Source organism: Centruroides sculpturatus, unplaced genomic scaffold (genome assembly GCF_000671375.1).
Source record: "Centruroides sculpturatus isolate CEXI.00-Female unplaced genomic scaffold, Cexi_2.0 scaffold2235, whole genome shotgun sequence".
Classification (NCBI taxonomy): domain Eukaryota; kingdom Metazoa; phylum Arthropoda; class Arachnida; order Scorpiones; family Buthidae; genus Centruroides; species Centruroides sculpturatus.
Window position 1 is genome coordinate 19,256 of NW_019386360.1, and position 24,961 is coordinate 44,216.

Below are 24,961 nucleotides of genomic sequence, written 5' to 3' on the forward strand. Positions count from 1 at the left end.
GCAAGATAGTTCAAAAATGTTTGTCACCTGCTGTATATATCTTACACGCGTTGTGGGTTGGTAACAGGTTTAGGGAAGTCAGGATTTTACTCCAGTGCTGAAATTAGGGTGAACTTTATAATTTTTACATTGAATTTACACATTAAAAGAGGATCACAAACTTTTAATAATTAAATATAAGTGAGTTGATGATATCATTTATACTCAAAACCATCATAATATATAATTTAAGAGTTTATTTTCAAAGTGATGTATCTCCATTTTTTATTTTTGTTTTAGTTCTTGGCACCAACACATTGATAATATGCTTCTCTATAGTGCTACAATATTGTTTTTTCCAAAATGGGTGTTTCTTCTGTTGAAAAATGTATCAAAAAATTGATTTTCTTTCCAAATGTGACATTTTTCATTTTATATTTATTTCCAAACTGTCACATTTCCATAACAGCCAAATTACAAAGTGTATATTGGTCACATGACTATTTCACAGTAATGACTGCTTTCTGATGCGCAAGTGCTATTGTGTTTGATTGTTTTCTTAATTTTTCTTTAATAATGGCCACATTTTCTAAAGAAGTTCAAAAAGTATTTAGTTGTTATGCTAGAAAGAGGTCATGTCCTTATTTTATAGAAATTTTCATAAGAAAAATCCAAAAATTAAGAAAATTAATTTGTTTTGTGATGGATGCAGTGCACAAACAAAAATTACACATTATTAGTAATGCTAAGTAAACTTTCAGATATATATAGTGTAATTTTTTAGATTAGAGATCCGGTGCAGGGTCACTGGATATCTAACTATATATAGGGCCTTCGGAAGAGTGGAAAAAATTTTAATAAAAACTGAACTGCTTCTTTTACCAGATGACTACAATAAAATTTTTGAGCATATAGGACATATACATGTTCTTGGTAAAGACTGGCAACTTGGTAATTGGAAACTTTCAATTCATTCACACATTAAGTCAAAAATGGATTTTAAAATCTGAAATAAAAGTAATTAGAATAAATTCTAAATATGTTTGTTGCAAACAGCACTATTATGATAGATCAGGGATGTGCAAACATATGATGTTAAGAAGAGGTAAAAAATGGTCATATCTATTAGTTGATTTGTTACTATTGGAAAATAAACTTAAGCTGGAAAAAATAGATGATGTGAAGAAACTTTTAAATAAACTGGGAATAAGTGATGGCCATACTGCAATGACATTTTACAAAAAGTGTTTTGTTGTTTAGAAAGTGACTGATTCTAAATAGGTACTGTGACAGAACAATTACAATGATTTTTATTAACTTTATGCATGCATTAAGTTTTTTTCTTTCTTTTGGAACTATTATAGTTTTTTAAACACCATTTTCTTTTTATTATCTTTAGTCATATGAACAAGGTTCGTGTGATTTTCATTTTTGTTTTGTATCGTAGTTTGTATATTCTCTTTTGTTTTTATATATTGAAAGTTTTTGACCATCTATTTGTTGTTTTTATTATCCATTATCCATTTAAATGCTGCAATTTTGTTCCAAAGTGGTGTAAGTCCATGATTTGAAGTACCAAAACTACAATTTCCTTTGCCTTAGGATTTTTTTCACTGTTAAACCTATATTCAGAATATAAAAATAAAGCTCTGTACCAATAATTTTTTATCTTAACATTTAAAGCAATTATTTAAAATTTGTATTTCCTGGAGATACCTCACTTTGGAAATAAGTTCTTCAATTCTGGTTGAAACAAATGTAAACAAGAAAAATTTGTTTTAAATATTTACTTATTTTTGAAAACTGATCTACTAAACTTTCTAAAAACTATTAAACCTTATCAATTAAAATCTGAAGTTCTCAAAGTTAAGTTTATTTTATGTTAGACAGACTTAAATAACCTAATAAATAGGGTATAACAATTTGCAGGGCTTATCAAATTGTTATACCCTACTTATTAAGTTATTTAAGTCTGTCTAATTTATAGTTGTGGGCAAAAAGCGTTGTTTATTATTTTTTTATGTTCTTTATTCATTATATACCATACATAACTTATAAAGTTTCTACTAAACAAATTAAGATGTTATATATTTCTCTGCTCATTACTCTGCCAACTTGCAGCTGATATAAAATATAGTATTCTTTACTTAATTATTTGTATTTTTATTTCCTTTAATTATAATTTTAAAATTACCTTAAAACAGGATGCTCTATATAATAATTGAACAACATGTCCAATACTAGTCTTGGATGCTTGTGGAAAATGTGGCGCTAACCGTTGAACAACAAACATAACCAAAACTTTTCTTGATAGAGCTGAACCATCTTCAAGAGCAAGAAGTACAAGTTTTAATACTTCTTCTTGCATAGCTATAAAAATGTGTTACATTCAAAAAGTGGATAGTAAATGCAAAAATAAACTATTAAAATAAAAAATTTATTACAAAATATAAAATAAAAAGAGTTAAATGATATGCCAAAACTAAAATACATCAATAAAATATCATTAACCAATTTTAATATGAAACCAAATATTTGTGAATTATACTTTGCCTAAATATAAATTTATGATTTGAATGTGCATTCAGTGACATCATACATTAATAATTTTAATAAAATAATTAAAAAATTAAACTTCACCATTTGGAGAAAGTGTCTGCTTAATGATAGAGAGAAAAACTATTCTGATAGCAAATAATAAATTATTTAAATTATTCACATCAATAAAAATATAGTCCAGTAAATATTTGATTTCATATTAAATATGCTGTTACTACATATCTGCATAACAGTTAGTTGAGCGAATACTAATGGAGAATCTATAGATAATAGATTATCTCCAGAGTAAAGTGATTTATCTATACATTGCATACTATTAGAACATTAAGCAAATTGCAACATTAAATAGTAAATGTTTAATAAAAACAAATAAAAGCACTTTTACTTAGATTTCTTCAATTAATGAAGTTTAAATTTAAATTTAGACCACATTCTTTTGGAACTTCTTTCTGATTCAATTCTAATTGAATAAGATTAATAAAACAAAAGTAATTTTGTCTAGTAAGATTACTAGACAAAAGTTCTTTGTTTAATTAAAAACTTTTAATGTTTTCACATTATAATTTGTTTATTATTCTAGATTATTGGTTAGACAAGACCTAACCTCTATAATTGTATAGTGATTCTAAAATTTTTATAAATAAATTTATAGATATTTATTTCAGAAACTGAATAATTAAATGGAAATAACTCCTCCTGGTTTATAAAAGTTGCAGATTTGCACTTATTCTAAGCAGACTCTACCTATGTTATTTCTAAATTAATTAGTCTAAGTCTAAATTATTTAATTATTAAAATTATTAATATATTATGTCTATTTACTTTAGTTATATTAAGCTTGCCAACTCCCAAAAAATTGATTCTAGGAATTTTCTATTACATTGGAGTAAAAAAATTCAGGAAATTTGACATTTTTTACTCTTAGCAATATTAAAATGTTGCCACTTACTCTTTACTCCAGTGTTTCCCAATGTGGGACCCATGCCCCATGGGGGGATTCAAAAATGGGCTCGTCCAGAGTTTAACTTAACCGTATAGCTGCTGTATATGTTAGGGAGGCATAGGAATTTTAGAAAGGATTAGGTGGGGCATAGAACAAAAAAGGTTGGGAAATACTACTTTACTCTGTTTTAATATACTGTATATTCATAAAGTTGATCATCTTGTTGAATAAATGCATGAAGAATCAAATTGGAAGTCTAAGAATTTTAAAATCTTTGCCAAATTCCTAGAATCTTCCAGCAAGTCTGGGAGAGTTGGCAACCTCAGTTATATTCAAAGCATATCTTCATTGAATGCTTTGATATGTACATAACTGAAATTTTTTTATTTCTATCTAGTCAAAATAATCCAATAAAAACTTCAGATTTAATTTTATATTGAACATCTTTAGTTGATATCTGTTATTATGTAACTAACTTTTACAGTAGAACACTGATTATCTGAATCCTGATTATCCAAACTGCCAATTACCTAATCAGTGCATTCAAGAAATATGATCTAAATCTTGCATAAGTCCCTTCCACTCACTGAATCAGTCCAAACAGTTATTCTGTTCATTCCAGTCTGTTCATCACCATCGTATCAACTATCATCATAGTAATGAATATGTTTAGTATTGTATTCTATCTGATATTCAAAATGTAAAAAAATTTATCATGTCAAATAAATAAACACATATTATACTGACAATGATAGAGATAAAGTCTCCTTTCAATATAGAAAACAAAATACTGATTAGGATTTCCAAAGTTTAATAGATCAAGAAATCATAGAAAATATTCAAAAAAGGATAACTGTAAAGAAAATTATGAACTGATTACTTCTCACAGTGAAACCTTCAACTGTTTTGAAACAGTAATGAAGTACAAAATGAATGCAATGCTTTAAGGTTTCTTCATTAAAAGGATTTATCAGCTATGAAACAAGTTTCATCTGCTAAACCAGAGGTTTCAAATATATAATTGTCCAAGTAGAGTCATCAATTCTTTTTAAAGAATCATGTAAACTCTTAACTGAAGAACAATATTTTACAAATAAACTTTTTCTAAAAAGATTCCTTACAGAAAACTCAAATCTAGTATAATAAATTTGTATGAACTGACAATATTCAGCACTGATTTAAAATGCTAATCACATTAGTAATAAATGTATCTTCTTTTACTATTAAAAAATATACCAACAGTGACTGATTTTCCCAAGCAAGTTTTCAATTGTAATTGCAGCTAATCTACAGCTATTGGCTTATTTTTGACAAGCAAACAAGAAATATACACAGCACTTGATTGGAGAAGATATGATTTCAATTAAAAAATGTCAGTGATAATGTATTTACCAATAATGTTAATGTTATTCTATATTCACTTAAATGCAAACCATTATCAATAAAAATAGCTTTTCTTCAGAAAGTGAAAGATCAAATGTACTAATTCAGAGACAGATTGAAACTATTTTTGATGGTTGTAACTTGTAAGTCACACAAACTGTAATTCATTGGGCTGCAATTTGAAAAAATTGTAGATCTATAAATTCCCACTATTGTAAGTCCATCTGTCTGTCTGTCTGTCTGTCTTTCCTTAATCTCAAGAACAGTGTTAGATAGATAAAAGACAAGACCAGATACGGAAAGCTTAAGAGTAGGAGGTCTAGATTAACAATAGACAAACTTCCATTGCAAACCAGAAGTCATGTCATTTCAATTCAAAAATTTCCTCTGAAAGGTGTTCGATAGATGACTGGCATCACTCTATTGTTAAAGGAAAATCATAATGTACAGAGGCAAGACAATTAAACTTCACCATTTGGAGAAAGTGTCTGCTTAATGATAGAGAGAAAAACTATTCTGATAGCAAATAATAAATTATTTAAATTATTCACATCAATAAAAATATAGTCCAGTAAATATTTGATTTCATATTAAATATGCTGTTACTACATATCTGCATAACAGTTAGTTGAGCGAATACTAATGGAGAATCTATAGATAATAGATTATCTCCAGAGTAAAGTGATTTATCTATACATTGCATACTATTAGAACATTAAGCAAATTGCAACATTAAATAGTAAATGTTTAATAAAAACAAATAAAAGCACTTTTACTTAGATTTCTTCAATTAATGAAGTTTAAATTTAAATTTAGACCACATTCTTTTGGAACTTCTTTCTGATTCAATTCTAATTGAATAAGATTAATAAAACAAAAGTAATTTTGTCTAGTAAGATTACTAGACAAAAGTTCTTTGTTTAATTAAAAACTTTTAATGTTTTCACATTATAATTTGTTTATTATTCTAGATTATTGGTTAGACAAGACCTAACCTCTATAATTGTATAGTGATTCTAAAATTTTTATAAATAAATTTATAGATATTTATTTCAGAAACTGAATAATTAAATGGAAATAACTCCTCCTGGTTTATAAAAGTTGCAGATTTGCACTTATTCTAAGCAGACTCTACCTATGTTAATTTCTAAATTAATTAGTCTAAGTCTAAATTATTTAATTATTAAAATTATTAATATATTATGTCTATTTACTTTAGTTATATTAAGCTTGCCAACTCCCAAAAAATTGATTCTAGGAATTTTCTATTACATTGGAGTAAAAAAATTCAGGAAATTTGACATTTTTTACTCTTAGCAATATTAAAATGTTGCCACTTACTCTTTACTCCAGTGTTTCCCAATGTGGGACCCATGCCCCATGGGGGATTCAAAAATGGGCTCGTCCAGAGTTTAACTTAACCATATAGCTGCTGTATATGTTAGGGAGGCATAGGAATTTTAGAAAGGATTAGGTGGGGCATAGAACAAAAAAGGTTGGGAAATACTACTTTACTCTGTTTTAATATACTGTATATTCATAAAGTTGATCATCTTGTTGAATAAATGCATGAAGAATCAAATTGGAAGTCTAAGAATTTTAAAATCTTTGCCAAATTCCTAGAATCTTCCAGCAAGTCTGGGAGAGTTGGCAACCTCAGTTATATTCAAAGCATATCTTCATTGAATGCTTTGATATGTACATAACTGAAATTTTTTTATTTCTATCTAGTCAAAATAATCCAATAAAAACTTCAGATTTAATTTTATATTGAACATCTTTAGTTGATATCTGTTATTATGTAACTAACTTTTACAGTAGAACACTGATTATCTGAATCCTGATTATCCAAACTGCCAATTACCTAATCAGTGCATTCAAGAAATATGATCTAAATCTTGCATAAGTCCCTTCCACTCACTGAATCAGTCCAAACAGTTATTCTGTTCATTCCAGTCTGTTCATCACCATCGTATCAACTATCATCATAGTAATGAATATGTTTAGTATTGTATTCTATCTGATATTCAAAATGTAAAAAAATTTATCATGTCAAATAAATAAACACATATTATACTGACAATGATAGAGATAAAGTCTCCTTTCAATATAGAAAACAAAATACTGATTAGGATTTCCAAAGTTTAATAGATCAAGAAATCATAGAAAATATTCAAAAAAGGATAACTGTAAAGAAAATTATGAACTGATTACTTCTCACAGTGAAACCTTCAACTGTTTTGAAACAGTAATGAAGTACAAAATGAATGCAATGCTTTAAGGTTTCTTCATTAAAAGGATTTATCAGCTATGAAACAAGTTTCATCTGCTAAACCAGAGGTTTCAAATATATAATTGTCCAAGTAGAGTCATCAATTCTTTTTAAAGAATCATGTAAACTCTTAACTGAAGAACAATATTTTACAAATAAACTTTTTCTAAAAAGATTCCTTACAGAAAACTCAAATCTAGTATAATAAATTTGTATGAACTGACAATATTCAGCACTGATTTAAAATGCTAATCACATTAGTAATAAATGTATCTTCTTTTACTATTAAAAAATATACCAACAGTGACTGATTTTCCCAAGCAAGTTTTCAATTGTAATTGCAGCTAATCTACAGCTATTGGCTTATTTTTGACAAGCAAACAAGAAATATACACAGCACTTGATTGGAGAAGATATGATTTCAATTAAAAAATGTCAGTGATAATGTATTTACCAATAATGTTAATGTTATTCTATATTCACTTAAATGCAAACCATTATCAATAAAAATAGCTTTTCTTCAGAAAGTGAAAGATCAAATGTACTAATTCAGAGACAGATTGAAACTATTTTTGATGGTTGTAACTTGTAAGTCACACAAACTGTAATTCATTGGGCTGCAATTTGAAAAAATTGTAGATCTATAAATTCCCACTATTGTAAGTCCATCTGTCTGTCTGTCTGTCTGTCTTTCCTTAATCTCAAGAACAGTGTTAGATAGATAAAAGACAAGACCAGATATGGAAACCTTAAGGGGAGGATACCTCAATTAATTATAGACAAACTTCCATTGCAAACCAGAAGTCATGTCATTTCAATTCAAAAATTTCCTCTGAAAGGTGTTCGATAGATGACTGGCATCACTCTATTGTTAAAGGAAAATCATAATGTACAGAGGCAAGACAGTACTAATTTGAGGGGAGATCATATATTTTAAATTAAATAAATTAAAAATATGATTAAAACTTGCAGCCCAGCATTATGACAATGTCACAATCAATAATTGCTCATTCAGTTTAACTTTTTTCTACATTTTCATTTAAATCTTATTTTATTGTTGTCTTAAACAATATTCTGTATATTTGATTTTGTTGTATTCAATTTCATAAAAACATTTTTAAAACAGATTTTTGAATTGGTGTAAAAATGAAAGTGTAAAACAGTGATGGGATGATTAATTGGAATCAGTATCAAGAATTGGAAAAATTCAACATTTTTCAGTAAGTAGAATCAGTGTCAGAATTGAGAGAAATTTATCATGATTTCTAATTCTTTAATTAACTTTAAACAACAGAATTAACTTTTTGTTTCAGGTAATAATTAAAATTGTTTAAATTATGAGATTCATTCACAGGTTAAAGTGGTATTGTTTTAATAAATTTATTGTTGTGTTTACAAAGTGTTTTTATCAAGTATATTATGATCATTAACAAATCAAGTATTATTATACTATAAAGATTAATTTTTATTGTTATAATTAAAGAATAAAGTTATTTCACATTGCCAGTTAATCATTACACAAAATTAAACAAATGCATTCTGTGCAACATATGACACAGAAACCTGAAACTGTGGTAAGAAATAATAGTAACACAGACTATCAACTAATAATCAATAGATTAATAGAACTAATAAATTATAAATATTGCCAAGTCTGGCATTTATAAAGGTTTTTGGTACATAGAAAAAAATTTGAAATTCCAAACCTTATTTGGGATTATATTCAGCATAAATTAAACTCATTCTTAATATACTGTCAGCAATAACATTAGAAATAAATTACAGTTCTGCCCAAATTGCTGTTAAAATTTTACTATTGAAATGCTTTTACTACACTTATACAGCATATTTTGTCCCCATGTTTATTTTGATATTGCATCTTCATCAAAAATTTGTAATCTACTGGGTAATTACACCAAACAAAAATTGCTATTGATTTTTAAATAAAGTTAAATTTTACAACAAATCTGTTTAGTATACATACTGTTAAATGTCATTAATTTCTAATGTAACAATTCAACTTCAAGATAAAAAACAATAACAAAATAAATTTGCATCATTTGGACATTTGATATGTTTGAATGAAAATGACCTGATAACCCTTAAGTATTAATTACTACATGGCTAGTGCTATTATGCTGCTGCTCTGAGATTATATCAAACTATATTTTTGAAAAGAATCAAAACTGGGAATCATATCAGAATTGAGACATTTTAGTGGAATTGGCATTAGTATCAAAATTGTTAAAAATTTTAGTACCCCATGAACTATTTGGAATAAATCTAGTGTGGAGTGCACTGCTATGCTAGCATCTGATATTTAATATTTAAATGTATTAAAAGAAATCAAATATAAAATTATGCATTTTTTATCATCACAAAACTTACTATAGGAAATCCTCATTAGTTCAAAATTCAAGGGACAAAATAATTGCAACTTTGAATTATCAAGATTCAAATTATTTAAGGTTTACATATTTCTGTACAATATGCCAAATGCCATGAAACTAAAGTAATTTATTACACAAATAGAATACATAGCCATATTCCATTTGCTTAATATGCTATTTTTGTTCATTGATATTTAATTATAATAATATAAATAAACTGCAGATAAACAGCATATGTTTGATGAGAACCTCATAGGTTGCCAGAGAGATTTTATAAAAAGTAAAGCAAAATTCTTTGAAATGTACCTCAAATTATTTTTCAAGTGGCCCAAAAAATAGAAGTCACCCAGACATAGTAGCCTTGAGTCTTATAAATATCTCAATCTGCAACTTGAAGCCAATCTTGCAATCCTAAAAACCAGTCGTAATTTATGAGATACTAGCTTACCCGTCGAGCATTGCTGCGATCTCAGAAGAAATGAAATTCAAGCAAACTCATTATAATAAAATTCAATTTACATTTTATCATTTTTATTGTAACTTATTATTATTATTATTACATTATTATTAATTTTCATCGGGAAAACATTTCAAAGTGTCGTTTCAATTCNTATCCATCTTAATATTTGATAAAAACACTCAAAACAGCGAGCGAAACAACTATCCGAAACAAGTCCGAAAACGACACTAACGTTATACAGTGGTGCCCCGTATAACGTACGCCTCGAATAACGGACGCTGCGAATAACGGACTTTCTGTTTCGCCGTTACGTGACTCGAGCAACGGACTGGCTGCGGACAACGGACTTTCCGTTCGGCAGTTACGTGAGGCGACCAATGGACTTTCTACGAACAAGTGCGAATGATGTTGCCACTCTTTTGTCGTTGCCAATGACAATCTGCTATTTTTATAATATATTAGTATTATTAGAATATATTATTAGTATATCTGAAGTACAGAGCTCCCGTTGGCATTCGGATTACTCCCTTGTTTATTACGTACATACATCACCTCAGTGCAGGGTATTTACATTTATTCAAGTGTTATGCAAATCATGGCTTCTAAAAAAAAAACAGAAAGGTGATTTAAATTGAAACAAAGAAGAAATCATCAGAAGAAGTGAAAGTTGACAAAAGCTTCCTTGTCGAATGGGGAGAGGTTCAAGAGTTTACCAACACTCATTATCCAGACAAAGCTGAGGCCAACAGTATCAATGATCTCTACAATGACACCCTTGCCTGTCATTTCCGACAGGTGTTGAAGAAGAGAGAGAAACAGACCATCTTGGACATGTTTTTCAAGAAGCCAGCGGACAAAAAACAAAGGATGGAACAAGAGAAGTTGACCCTGCAAGTTCCGGTAGCCTCTCCTGAATCTGAATCCGATTAAAAAACAATAAAAAAAAAAGACCCGCTGCAATGTATAAAAAGTCTGTATCTGTATGAATGTGTGAAGAAAGTGTACCTCCACCTCCTCCTCACAACATCTGACTACCCGGCATAATTGGTGACTGCTCCATTTTCATTTTTTTTGTTATGGTACAATACGGTTATTTTATGCTGCGGAACGAATTACGTTTTAACATGTATTTCTATGGGAAAATGCGTTTCGTATAACGGACTTTTCACTTAACGGACGTACACCTGGAACGGATTAAGTACGTTATACGAGGCACTACTGTACTTTCAACCATATATAAAACGGATGCTTTTCTTTTGTTGGTTAACAAAGCCACGGTGCGTATTTTAAAAAAATATTGATAGCAATTGACTCGCTGGAATGTTGTTTCTTAATTCATAAACATGTAACAGTCATTTTGAGTTATGCATTTTTTGGCTTTTGTCCTTCTAGTTTACTATGGCTTATTGTGCTCAATGATTGTCGTCGAGCAATTTTAAAAGATCGTTTGAGCTGGCGGCGAATTAGTTTCTCGAATCTTCCCGGAAACGTTGAATTTTTTCCAAAAAGAACAACGTGTTCGAGTGGCCAAGGAAATGCTTTCTCCAGGCGAATCGTTCTTAAAACGCACTACTACGGGCGACGAAATCTGGGTCTACGCTATTGATAGTGAAACAACTGGACAATGAGTAACGCTCGAAAGTCGATACAAGATCGATAAGACAATCGAAGTTAGTCAAAAATTAAGGTAGTATTGATTGTTTACTTCGATCGTCGTTGCTGGTGAAATTTTGGTCAAAAATTCAACAAATACTGTTCTGTAAGCTCCATATTAACCCGACATGGTACCGCTTTTCTCCGTTTCTTTGACTAAAATTTCTGTTTCTTGGTCACCGTTTTGAGTCGATTGATGTAAAATAAAATTCGCTGCGAGTCCCGAAGGGGTTTCACAAACACGACATTAAAGCATGTTTTTAGAATTCGAAAAAAGCGTTGCCATAAGTGCATTGCAGTAGGAGGGAGATCACTTTGAAGGGGACGAAATAAATTTTGATGAATAAATTCAAATCTTGCGTTTTATTGAACCATTCCCGATACTTTTTGATTACAGGCGTATGTATATCATTTAGAATTTTCTTATCGTGCTTTAAGGATGCAATAGCCAATAACGTGGTTTAATATATTGTGTGTATACTGTATTTAATATTGTAATTATTAACACGGCCGGATGGCCGAACGGTATAGGTGCAACCTACCGCTCTGGTGGACCCGTGATCAAATGCGGACGATTCGAAAAATTCTCAGGAATGATTCGGGGGGACCGTCCAGATATGTCGGGTCCCGTCCCTCACCACCCGGCCGCCCCTTTGTGGGCCTGGCCAAATTCATAATGAGCTTGCTGAAAGAGGACCTCTTAGTGCCCACAGGGCTGAAAGTTTTAGAATATATTGTAATTATAACGATGGCAATGTATGCGATTCCAAAACACATCTAATTAAAAATGATTCTTTTTTAGACATATTCACTGAAATCTTTATAATCCACGAAGGAACAATAATTTTCATTTAGGGCGTTTATTAATTATTAATGGGTCACGCACTTTGTCGATAAATGAATGACGTGAAACGGCATGTTTGAAACAGAAGCCTTAAGAGAAAGTCAAACAATTTAAGGCTGGGTTAAAAACTCCGTATTTGTAAGTGTTTGCAACGCTGGTATTTATGGCAGTAGTTATAAAATACCGTAAGGCCGTATCTGTATCTGTAAGGAACCAAACATTTTTACGATGTACGAGACAGACTGTTTTACGCATGCGCACTCTTGAAGTAAATCGGAGAAAATATTACCGTTTGTGTTGTTAGATCTACACCATAATTATTTATTTGCTTTTTATGACCAAAGTAACTTTTACTTTACTTTTATATTGTTCAAAGGTCTGTTTATATTTATTGGGCGCACTTTCCACCGACGTCGTCGTCCTCGACACTGCCCATCCTTCCTATTTTTATTAATAATTAAGCTTCTGNACTGTATATTGTACATTTTACTTATTTCATTTTCCATTAAGTTTGTTTGTTAAATAAATACAATATTTAAGTTACAGTTATTATTGCAGCTTACAGTATTTATTAATTTTACATTTATTTCCTAAGTTTTTGGAAATCCCTGAATAGTAGACACAGCCATTACCATTTGAGGATGATTATTCTTTCAAGCTGTTAGGACATGATGCTATTTGAGGGCAGTTACTATTTAAATACAACTGGTAATCAAACTTTAATGTTTTCTTAATCATTATTTTATTTCTTTATATCCTCCTGTCATTATCTCATCTGAATAATCCTGAATATATGGATGTCAAGTGGACTTAAATAAATGAAATATTGAGCCAAAGTTTTCAGAATAATACTTAGCTTTGAATTTAATAAAGTGATACTATATTATACCTGGTCCAAGAAATTGACATCCTCTTGCTCTAACAGCAGCCCATAGATTAGCAGATAATTGTTGAGGATTCTGATGTTGTAAAATAAGTTCAGTAACAGATCTTTCGCCAAGAGAACGAGCAGCACGCATAGCACGTGTTCTACCTTCTTCTTCCACAAGTTGGCAATTAATAAGAGTAACCAACTTTCTTTGCATTGGACGACTAAGAGAATTGCTCTGATTACCTCCATTAGCTGAACCTTAATAGAAAAAAAATGTAAAAAAATTACATTTTATATATGAAACTAATTAATAATACTTTACTTTTGGAATTTATTATTAAATTAATAACTATTATCACAGTATTAATAGATATATTGAAAAGTTAAATATGTTTAAGTACCTATTAGAAGACAAAAAATGTAAGCCAAAAGCACTTTCTTAAAGAGGTCCAAAAAAGGTAAAAATCAGAGGATGCTAAATCTGGACTAAGCAATGGTTGGTCCATTATTTTCCAGTCATACTTTTGTTTAGCTAGTCTGACATCAGGTGTGCAGCATGGGGAGTGTATTATTGTGCAACAACTTGCTTATAGTGCAGATAGCAGACTCTGATTTTTACCTTTTTTTGGTCCTCTTTAAGAAACATCTTGGTGGTTTACACTTCTCAGATAATCATGACGTTAAAGATATGGTCACAAACTTTTTCAAATCATAACATGAAAAATTGTTTTCAGAAAGGAACTTTGCCCTTGACTCCTGCTGAGAAAAGTGTTTAGAAAAAAATTGTAACAGTAGAAAAATAGCTTAGACTATGTACTTGCAACTGGCTAATTTAATTTTTTTAATGTAATTTGTTAGTAAGTTGTTATAAAAGACTGTATCTTAGCAAATAATAAATGTAGAAACTGGTTGATGGTAATCAAAATAACATAAAAAAATCATCTTTTTATCTAGCAAACATATTTAATGAATTAATAATGTTTCAATGTTTATTTTATAGATCTTCTTAAAAATTAGAATAACTTAATAAGAAATCAGATATATAACTGATATACATTTGATTTCATTAAATTGTTTGATTTCATAAGTTATTCTAATTTGCAACTGAGGAAGATCTATAAAATTTTACATTATTACATTATTAATTCATTAAATTTGTTTTCTGGATAAAAAGGCGTGTTTTTTCTGTTATTTCAGTTGTATCTTACTTTTGGAACATGTCATGTATTAAATTTAATAATTAGAAATAAATTATGATTAAATTAAATAATTTAGATGTTTCTGGAAGAAAATATCAATCTTAATCAGACTCNATTTAACCCTAGAGGGAAGCATTAGGAGCCATCTTGTATTAAATTTAATAATTAGAAATAAATTATGATTAAATTAAATAATTTAGATGTTTCTGGAAGAAAATATCAATCTTAATCAGACTCCATACATTCTGCATATTGTGCAGGATCTCATTAGTAATAACATTTAATTAATTAATTTTGATTAAACTGGAAGAAAAGAATTGGTTATGCTACTCAGATATGCAATCTTCAGTTCTAGACCTAGTCAGTGTAACAATTACCCTGTATTGTTACACTAGTTTTGCCAACAAAATATTTGCTATAATATTTATCATTTGATTGCAAATAAATGGAAAAATTAAGGTAGTAAATAAATTTATTTACATAAAACTTCTTAATATAAGACAAAATTTCTCATTATACATGATCAGATTTAATGCTTTTGCCACTATAGATAGGCACAGACTCAAATGCCACTTTTCTAATGTAAACAAATGATTCTGACAAGACACACTAACTTGGACTTTGATTACAAATATTATATTTAATAAACTTCCTGAAGCCCAATACATTGCTATTCAACCAAACAAGCATTGTAATAAATTGGGCCATAAATTTACTATTTTTAATGATTAGATATTAAGTAATTTGTTATTAGAGGTAGACATTAGGTGCCATCTCTTATCTAAATTAATAATTATAATTTTTAATAATTTATTAAATAATTTAGAACCATCTGAAAGAAAAGAACTAGCCAAAATTATAGTCAAAACTGGCTAATACCAAATTACTTAATATCTAATCATTAATAATAGCAAATTTATAGCCTGATTTATTATGATGATCATTTGATCAAATATTATATTAAATTGAACTAAATTCAGTAAATGCAAAATGATACATTTCACTAAATGGTATGGTTAATGTATCAATACATGGTACATTTTGCTTTAATTAAAAACTAACATCCCCTGTCATAGCCTCACCTGTTCTTATATACATATAGAACTTTGATAATTTGAACTAATTGTTCATTAATTATTTGTGGATAATCCACATTGTATGTGGAAACCCATTGTAATTTTGAAACCCTAAATAAGATTATTATTACCTTGCATGATTTTCTGCAATCTTTCAATGAGTTCCCTTTTCAAAGTTGGGTTTATATTCAATTGGGCTAATATCTGGTCAGATTCAGACAATAAATAGATCTGTAAAAATTTAGGAGTGTCTTCTGGATCAGGAAGTAAACTGCCAATCAAATGATAAACTTGACCCTGGATTTTAAAAGTAGGCAAATTGAAATTCCCTTCTCTTATTTCTTTGGCTCCAAATGATGTCATTTGAAATAGAGTGTTGTACTGTCTAGAACTGTCTAAGAAATGTATACAAAGAGGATCTGTTCCTAAAATCAAATTTTTAGTGAAATCAGGAGGTTCTTTAAGTTGTTCAAGAACAATTTTCCCTGAAGCACAGCAAAGTCCGGGAGTTTCATCATACCATTTTTTGGCAAAACAATGATCACATATTTTGATCATTTTACCTCTTTCATATCCAAATTGTCATTTTCAGGATGATAATCAAAAGCTGATTTGAAACCTAAAAAATTCCTCGCTATATGCATTCGATTCTGAGCCGAACAAATTCTTTGCTCTTCCAGTCTTTGAGACTGCTCTGCTGTAGATTCATGTTGTCTACAATTATGAACAATAATAGCTCTAGAACTTTTTCTTCCTATTCTTGCTCTCGCAGCTCTCGGCATTATTTATCAATCAATCTCAAAAATATTCACTTGAGATAAATCCAATAACTATTTCGAATATTTTGTACAATTACCTGCAGAAATTAATGCATAACGATTTGAAAACCCACCATAAGTACACATATTGCCATCTAGCATGATGACATCACTTTTTTAATTCCTCAAAGATTTTGCTAATTAACTAATCATAATTTAATGTCAGTTCTTCAAATATAATAGTAAACTACAATAATAGACTTTTCTTACAGAAAGAAAGTACTAATTCATGTGTTGTAATCTAGTGAAGAGAGAGAGAAATAGACAAAAATCCATTGCAGTTTTATTTCATTAAATAAAAATCAGTAGGTTTGATTAGTGGTAAACATTCCGGGGATCATAAAGATGCTACAGTTAAAATTTGGTAACAATTGGTTCAGTAGTTTTCATGGTTAGTAGTCACAAACGAAAAGTATGTTCTCTCTTTATATAGTAGTATAGATTAAATCATGCATATCTATGTATGTTTAAATTGTAAATGATCAAAGCTATATATATGTTAGGCTCAAATTTCACTTTGTGGTTGTTTCAAAATGGCCACAAAGCAAAATTTGTGTCGTGGCTGTTTGTAAAAACAGCCACAAAGTGAAATTCACGTTGCGGCTTTCATGATATTTGACCACTACCTGTTGTGGTAATTAAGAAAAGTCATAATGCGTTCTGAACATTAGCTGATGCAACCACACGATACAAAGGATAGGTTGTAACTTGTCAACAGGCGCATTGCAAACATTTGCGGAGTTTGTATTGTGTTCATTCTTGACCAGTGCTGCCATTTCTAGGGTAATTACCCTTTTCTAGAGTAATTTCAACCTCTCAGAATAATATTTCAGGTAGTGTTATATTTAGGGTAAATCTAGGGTAAAACTACCCTGTGTTCTGATGCTATTACTCATCACTCCACAAGTTTTGCTAGAAAAAGTTTTAGCCTAAAACCATTCTGCTTTTCCCTATTGCTAGAGGGTTTTAGGATGGGACAACAGAAGCTAAAGAAATAATGCAGATTGATGCAAGGTACATGGGTGTACACTGTACAGTGATACTTTGATTTTTGTCAATAATCCATCCGAAAACAATTGGCGAAATCCGAAACCGACGATAACCGAAGTCAACGAAAACAGAGGTATTACTGTTACACCCAAGTAGGATTTCTTTTTTCTCAACCTTCATGCCATTGAGCCATTGGCACTCTCCATATCAGATGTAAATTAATACCTCTGATAAAGCCTAAAAATCCTAAGACACTTTAGTTATTAAAATTTTCAGAAACAGTAAGAATTGTTCTGATTATTATTTCACAATAATAGTACAGGAATTTGCGTCATAGACTCATTCATCTTATTTTTTTTATTTCAGCTTGAGCTCAAGCTTAGAGAGTTTTCTCAATTTAGGGTAATTTTCTGCAGCTGAAATTGGTTCAATTGTTTTAGTTAGGGTGCCTAATGTTGATAGGGGACATGCCGCTCCCAAAAATGTTTTAGCTGTTGTTATGAGCATTAATCCATCAGGTCTCTATCAGTTAGGAAACAAGGAAAGTCTTCTCGATCGACTTTATGCTCGTAATGAATTTACAATTTCTACAGTAACTTTATTAACATTCAGAACACACCCTCAACTTTATTAACACTTCGCTCAGCATCCATGTTAACATCTGGAAGTAAGCAAGGGTTTATAATGTGTCGCTGTAAAAGATACTGTATTGATAAAAATGCAAATGTCACTCAAAGAACATAAAATGCATGAATAATTAAATGTTGTTGTAAAGTAACCAAGTTATATTTCTGTATATGATGAATAATTTTGTTACCTGCATTCAAAAGATGATTGAAGATAAATAAATCATAATGAAAAGAAAGTTTTATTTTCTTATCATCGCTCATTATTAGTTAACATCCAGAACATGTGGTGGCTTTTAACCATAATAAATCCATTGCACAGTGGTTTTTAACTTTAACAGCTGATTTTTATTTTATCGTGTATCAAGCACCTAAAAGTATATGTAATTAGACCTTTAGCACTTTTTAGCAAAACAAAAGAAACAAATGTGTATTTTTCTCCATATATTTTAGTCCTTTGAAATTTTTTTTAAGTATGAAAATTAAATTTCTAGGAAAACTTGTAGAACTAATGTCGGTTGGCATTAAAAATTGTAAATAAAAATTTTTCAAGCCTATAATCCATATTTTAAAGTTACAAATCACTGTGCATCGTATGATCCTGTATCATGGTTGCATCAGCTAACGTTCAGAATGCATTATGGCTTTTCTTAATCACCACAATGTGTAGTGGTCAAATATCATGATAGTCATGACACAAATTTCGCTTCATGGTTGTTTTTACAAATGCCACGATGCGAATTTGGCTTTGTGGCCATTTTTACAAGCAGCCACAACGTAAATTTCGCTTCGTGGCCGTTTTGTAATGACCACAATGCATTGTGGTCATTTTTTTTTCACTCAATGAGCAATTTCGGTCTTTGAGCCTAACATATATAAAGTAATTAGATTATTTAAGCTATTATCTTTATTTATTTATGTAGATTACTGAATAAATTAATTAAAAATACAGTAAAATTTCTTTATTTTGATATTGGATAATTCAAAGTATCATGTAATTCAAAGTCAAGTCTAATCTGCGGCCAAAAGAATAGGATTATACAAATATTTTAGTTTGGATAATTTGAAATACGCATACAATGAAATTCAGTTATTACTGGTCTGGTAACCTACAGAAGTACTGTTTAATTCAAAATCTTCCATCATATTATGTGTCTATACAGAAAGTTTCCTTGTCCAAGTGGCAATTTTGTTTTCAGTTTAACCTATTACAAATTGATTTATTGGATGTCCATTCAAGGTCATTTGGACATTGTATACATTGCCAATGAAGAGACAATTCTTTTCATTTTTTTGGAAGAAATATGTTTGGCATTTAATTATTTTGGACATTTTTTGCAAAAATCTATTGTTTCAATAATTTCAAAGTCCATTAAATACACATGCATATTCAGGATAGAATGCATACATAGGTTTAACCATTAATAGAGACTTTTTTCATCAACCACATGATTTTTGTAATCTCGAACTCAAGACAGTAAAATCTTCATAAATAGCTATTGGTCCTCTAGACGAAATTCACAGGTAATTTTATTTATGCACTTAAGCTTCTTTCATACATTATTTTCATGTCTTCCTTTAAATGTGGTTTTGTTTTCATTAAGTATACTCCAACTGACAGTTTTTCAAAATAGCTTAAATTACTAATAGCTTGTAATATTAATGCATTTGTAACCAAACTGGTAAAATTATATAAGATAAAGTCATAATTTTGTTCAGGAATTACAAAAACATTTAATTTTAAAAAAGTTTTGATAATTCACACCAGGATAATTCAAAGTCGTGTTTTTTTTGGTCCTTTGAGTTTCAAAATAATGAGATTTTACTGTATTACAATATTTGGAATTATTTACTTTTCTTGTAACATTCTTATACTATGCTTGCCAATTTTGCTGCCTCTCAAAAACTGTCACTCTTGGCCAGGACATACTGCACATATTTAGAAATCCAGCCATAGGTATATAAATTTTTTGTGTAAATATTCTTCATAGTTAGGTATCTTTCCTTGTTCTAAAGAATGAATAACTTTAAATTTTAATTTTTTTGTTCTTTCTTGCTTATCTGTAAGAATTCTTCAGTTAGGCAGCATTTTATTCAAAAGAAATGATGTCAGTCCTCTGAGGAATATTCCCTCTAACCTGCATGCATGTCTGCACAGCCATGCACTGATTTCTATAAAGGTGCACAAGTGCTTTTACTTCCTGTGCACATGACCAACAGCAGGACATCTACGTACAAAACATTTAATCCAGTATTTGTTTTGCTTTATTACATATGTTTTGTATGTAATAAAGCAAAACAATTCATGATGATCCAAATAATTTCTGTATAGAAAGTGATTCAGGAGGAATGTTCTGAGAAATGATAGTATAAGTGATTCTAAGCAAAAAGGTTCATATGAACATATATCAGACTTCTTGTTTGAAAATTTTTTCATCATGTGCCTTTCATCACTGCACAGCTTTATGAAAAATTAGAAGAAACATTGCTCCTGAATAAAATGTAATCTTTCCATTAATAACATAAAATTAAGAAATAAATTATAAATCAATGAAAGAATGTCAACTTGAGATGTTATTTTCATAAACATTTTTAAACCCTGGATGAGTGTAAATTCAATAACAGGAATTGCAGGAAGAAGCATCACTATGGTAAGAGGGCAATTACTATTGGGCAATTTTCACTTCTGTTACTTTAAATAAAATTAAACAGTAAAACAGTTGCAAACAAGCTAAATCTACATCAAATAAGCTTCAAAGTGATGATTAATTAAAATGTAAATTATTCCTTATACATTTTTTATACTTAATTTGATAAATTTGCATTTTAGTATAAAATTCACAACATAATCCTGCCTTTACAGCCCATGAGAAATAAATTGAAACATTGCCATTTTTGTCAGTTTGTCTAATGAAAATAAGTTATTAAGTTATTAATAAGTTAATAAGTTATTAAGTTAAACTTTACCATCTAACTTGAACTTGGCCATCAAGTTCAAGTTAAAAAAATATCCTTTAAAAACACAGAAAAATATCCAATTAAAATTACAAAGTTAAAATTGGTACTGGTGGATCACCACTCAGAGATATTTGAGCTTTATATCTACTGAGGAAAAGACACTGGTAAATGTAGATTTTCTTAGCTTTCTCCTGGTGATGAATCTTTGCGAAGATGAAGAAAGGAGAAAGCCACGCAGCCTAAAAAGAAAGGTCAGGTCATCAAATGTTTGTATTCTGGAACACTAGAAGTAAATAAATGGTGGTTCCTGGTTTTGGACAGACTGTGTCTTCAAATTAAAGATAATTTAAGTTCATAAAGGTTCAGCTGCACTCAGGTTATATCCAAAAGCAAACAATGCATGAAGTGCAATATAAATACCTGGTACCAGTAACAACAACTTTCTACTACAGATACTATCATATTATAGTTGCTAGATTTGACAATTTTTGAGGTTTTTTGCAATAACATGCACATTAAAATTTAAATTATTTTAGTAAGATGTATTGCTTTATTGCAGTACTTTGTTTTCAGTTTACGGCCTGCAATGGGCATTAAGTCAATTTATCACCCATGGGCTATAAAGCACAGGAATATAGTATAAATCAATCTAATATATAATTGAGACGGGTTGATAATGATAATGATAATAATAAGTGCAGAGCCCAAATGGTTAAGAGATGAAAGTTGAAATTTAATACACAGTTAGAGTACGTCATGAAAACACACACTAAGAAGGGATTTTTCGAAATTCTCCCCTCGGAAGAGAGACAGGATTAAGGTTTTGACAATGGAAGTGTTAAGTAACAATGGAAGTATCAACAATGGAAGTGTTAAGAATGGAACTGTCAACAATGGAAGTGTTAAGTAACAATGGAAGTATCAACAATGGAAGTGTCAACAATGAAAGTTTTAACAATGGAAGTGTTAAGAGAAAGCAATGTGCAAGATTTACAGGCACAGATGCAGTTTTTTCGTTTTTGTGGAAAATCGAACATTTTTTTAACCCATCTAAAAATTCTCTAATTAGTCTGGAAACAGTGGGACCTAATTCTTGCATTCTTTGAAAACAGGTAAGATTGACTATAACGTAATAATCTTAATCTTCACTATCATTACTTTTTGACCGAGCAACACTGGGCCTATCTGCTAGTAGAATAATAACTATAATTTAAAAACACTATCAGCCATATAAATCATCTAAGCCCAAATTACTCTAATGATTACCTGTTAAAGCCAGATTTATCAGTTAGCTAATCAAATAGATATAATTATAATAATTATAAGGCCATTATAATATCTATGTAATTAATTAGCCAAGTCCTATCAATAAATATGGCTTTACCATATGATCACTATATTAAAATTATAATGTTTCAAATGATATAGCCAAACAAACTCAAAAAACATTTAATCCAAAAATAAATACAGTAGAGCGTCGATTTTCCGAAAGTCAATCATCCGAAAGAATTCAAATTTAAATTTTTGCCGCAAATTTAAATTTTTGCCAATGCTGTGGCGCTTCAATCTTTGGCTATGTCTTGGGCTACTCAAATATTTTACGTTTTTGATACTAAATTAACATCTGAAGTATAATTTTTTATTATTTTTATATTTTTCAAAATATTTATTTTGTTTGTACAAAATAAAAAAATAATTTTTAACGATACAATAGTCTTTGTTAGGCTTAACATCGACGAAAATTCAACGCAAAGCGACACGCAACGGACAAAAATTTCGACATCAGATACGTTAAACTATTTTTTCGTACGTTAATCAGTTATCCGAAATTTCAGTTATCCGGACAACCCCAGTCCCCAATTGATTCGGAAAATCGACGCTCTACTGTACTCCAATAAATTATTCATTTTGTTTATTTTTATTTCACCTTCAGAAATTTAAATCTGTCCTATTAAAAATTAATAATAATAATATATTATTAAATAAAATTATTATTTTAGTATTAACCTTATATTTTCATTACATAATTAAAAATTTCTGAGGAAGTAAAAGCTGCTTACCTTGAGTTGTCACTTTAAGATAAAGGGCTAAATCTTCAATACATTTTTTTGCAGAAAGATAATGCTTAACATCATCTTTTGGAACAAAAGGAATAACATTTGGTACTTTTTCTGGCACACTTCCTCCTACAAGTTGAAGAAGAGCATGATTCTCAGGAAGTTGATTAATATCTGTACTAATATTTGTTTGATCAAATGGACATTGCTTTCTTTGAAGTTTTGATAGACAATTCTTGCACATAGTATGACCACATCCCAGACTAATTGGCCGTCGTAAATTTACTTCAAATTCATTATAACAAATAGGACAAGAAAGAAATTCTGTCCATTGAGGAGACTGTACTGGCATTTTTAAATTCTTTTGTATCTCATCTTTTAAATATAATTTTTTTAGTTTTCACAGAATGACTAAAAGTTATCTTCATAATATATTTTTCTGTTTGGGAAAAATTGTGTGTTAAATTAATATTAAATATAAAAAATTAACAAAAACAAAGAAACAATATAATATAACAATAATAATAATGTAATATATTAAATTAATACTATGCTTAATTATGCTTAACTGAAATTATAAATTAATACTAATTAAAATTTTATATATATTAATATTGATTAACTGTAAATTTTTGAAATTTTTTGTAAAAATTCTTGAAATCCTTTTCACTTTTGAATTTTTTAAAGGATTTAATAATTCTTAAATCAAAATCATCATATCCCATACTTTAAGAACATTAATATTCTTAAAATATGAATTTAATGATGAGACTTTGATGTCTTGAAAAATATTTAATCCTGAATAAAATTCAAAATCCTTGAATGGTTTTTTTTAAATAAAAAAAAAACCATAAAAATGATTAAAATACAAATATACACATATATATCAAATTATTACAAATTAAACATAAAAATTAGATTCCCGGGAACCAAGCAAATACGAATTGAATGTTATACAGTAATTCACAAAATATTATAAACCAAATATAACCAATAAAGAAGATATACCCTGAACACAAACCAAGAATAAGTGTTAAAAGCTCAATCTGTATTTACTTGGTTCCTATCCAAATATATTTATGTTTAATTTGTAATATTTTGACCTATATATGTATCTCTGTATTTTAATCACCTATGATATATAATTTAAAAACTGCATCTGATTAAGCACAGAATAATTTAAAATTTTTAAAAATTTTAACCTGCAGAGCACATGAAATGTTCCATTTTTGAAAGTTTTGTAACTTATTCAATTTATAGAATGGCTCTCTTACCTGAAGAAGGCCATAAATTTGGCTGAAAACATTTGTGTTTACATTAAAATTTGTGTGCTAGAGTATGTATTAATTGTTGTGTTTTTGCTTTTGATCAACAGTTCCAGCTTTTGTGTGAGTTTAAATATTGTCTATTGAGCATTTGTGAGATCAGGTGGGACAACACCATCTATGAGTGCAATAAATCTGAAGCAGCAGCTGCAACAATCTGTTGCAAGATAATCTATGGTGCCTATATACTGCCATGTCTAACCAAACTTGTAGCATTATTCTAAGGAAATTATCTCTTTGTTATAATATTATAACAACTTATTACCATTGTCATGACATTTCCACTAATAAAGTTTCATTCAACTCTAACACCTTCTCCTAACATCCTGAGATGCAGATCACAAAGTCTAATCAAAAAGTATCCAACCTGAGGACAGAGAAAAAACACTATTATGTTCAAACACTAGTCCCCTTCTGAATTCATACAGTTCTTCCAGTGATGCTTTCACAGTTGGAAGCATTTTTCAAATAGAGATCACCATCAACTGCTTCATCACATTAGTCTCTTTTCCAAATTGAAGATGCTATTCAAAGGAAAGATATTTCCTTTGAATAGCA

The 24,961-nt window shown here is 29.4% G+C and overlaps 1 protein-coding gene across 3 annotated transcripts in view; it reads right to left on the reverse strand.

The window, feature by feature from the left end:
• Positions 1–23,513, reverse strand: part of LOC111614677 (roquin-2-like) — a 40,864-nt gene extending 17,351 nt beyond the window's left edge. For all 3 annotated transcript variants that reach the window (XM_023356044.1, XM_023356043.1, XM_023356042.1), the window contains exons 1-3: positions 23,082–23,513; positions 13,373–13,612; positions 2,174–2,349 (exon numbers count right to left, since the gene is read on the reverse strand). In XM_023356044.1, coding sequence (XP_023211812.1) covers positions 2,174–2,349; positions 13,373–13,612; positions 23,082–23,430 — 765 coding nt within the window. In that variant the 5' untranslated portion in view covers positions 23,431–23,513. The remainder of the gene's footprint in view (positions 1–2,173; positions 2,350–13,372; positions 13,613–23,081) is intronic.
• Between the last annotated feature and the right edge of the window lie 1,448 nt (positions 23,514–24,961).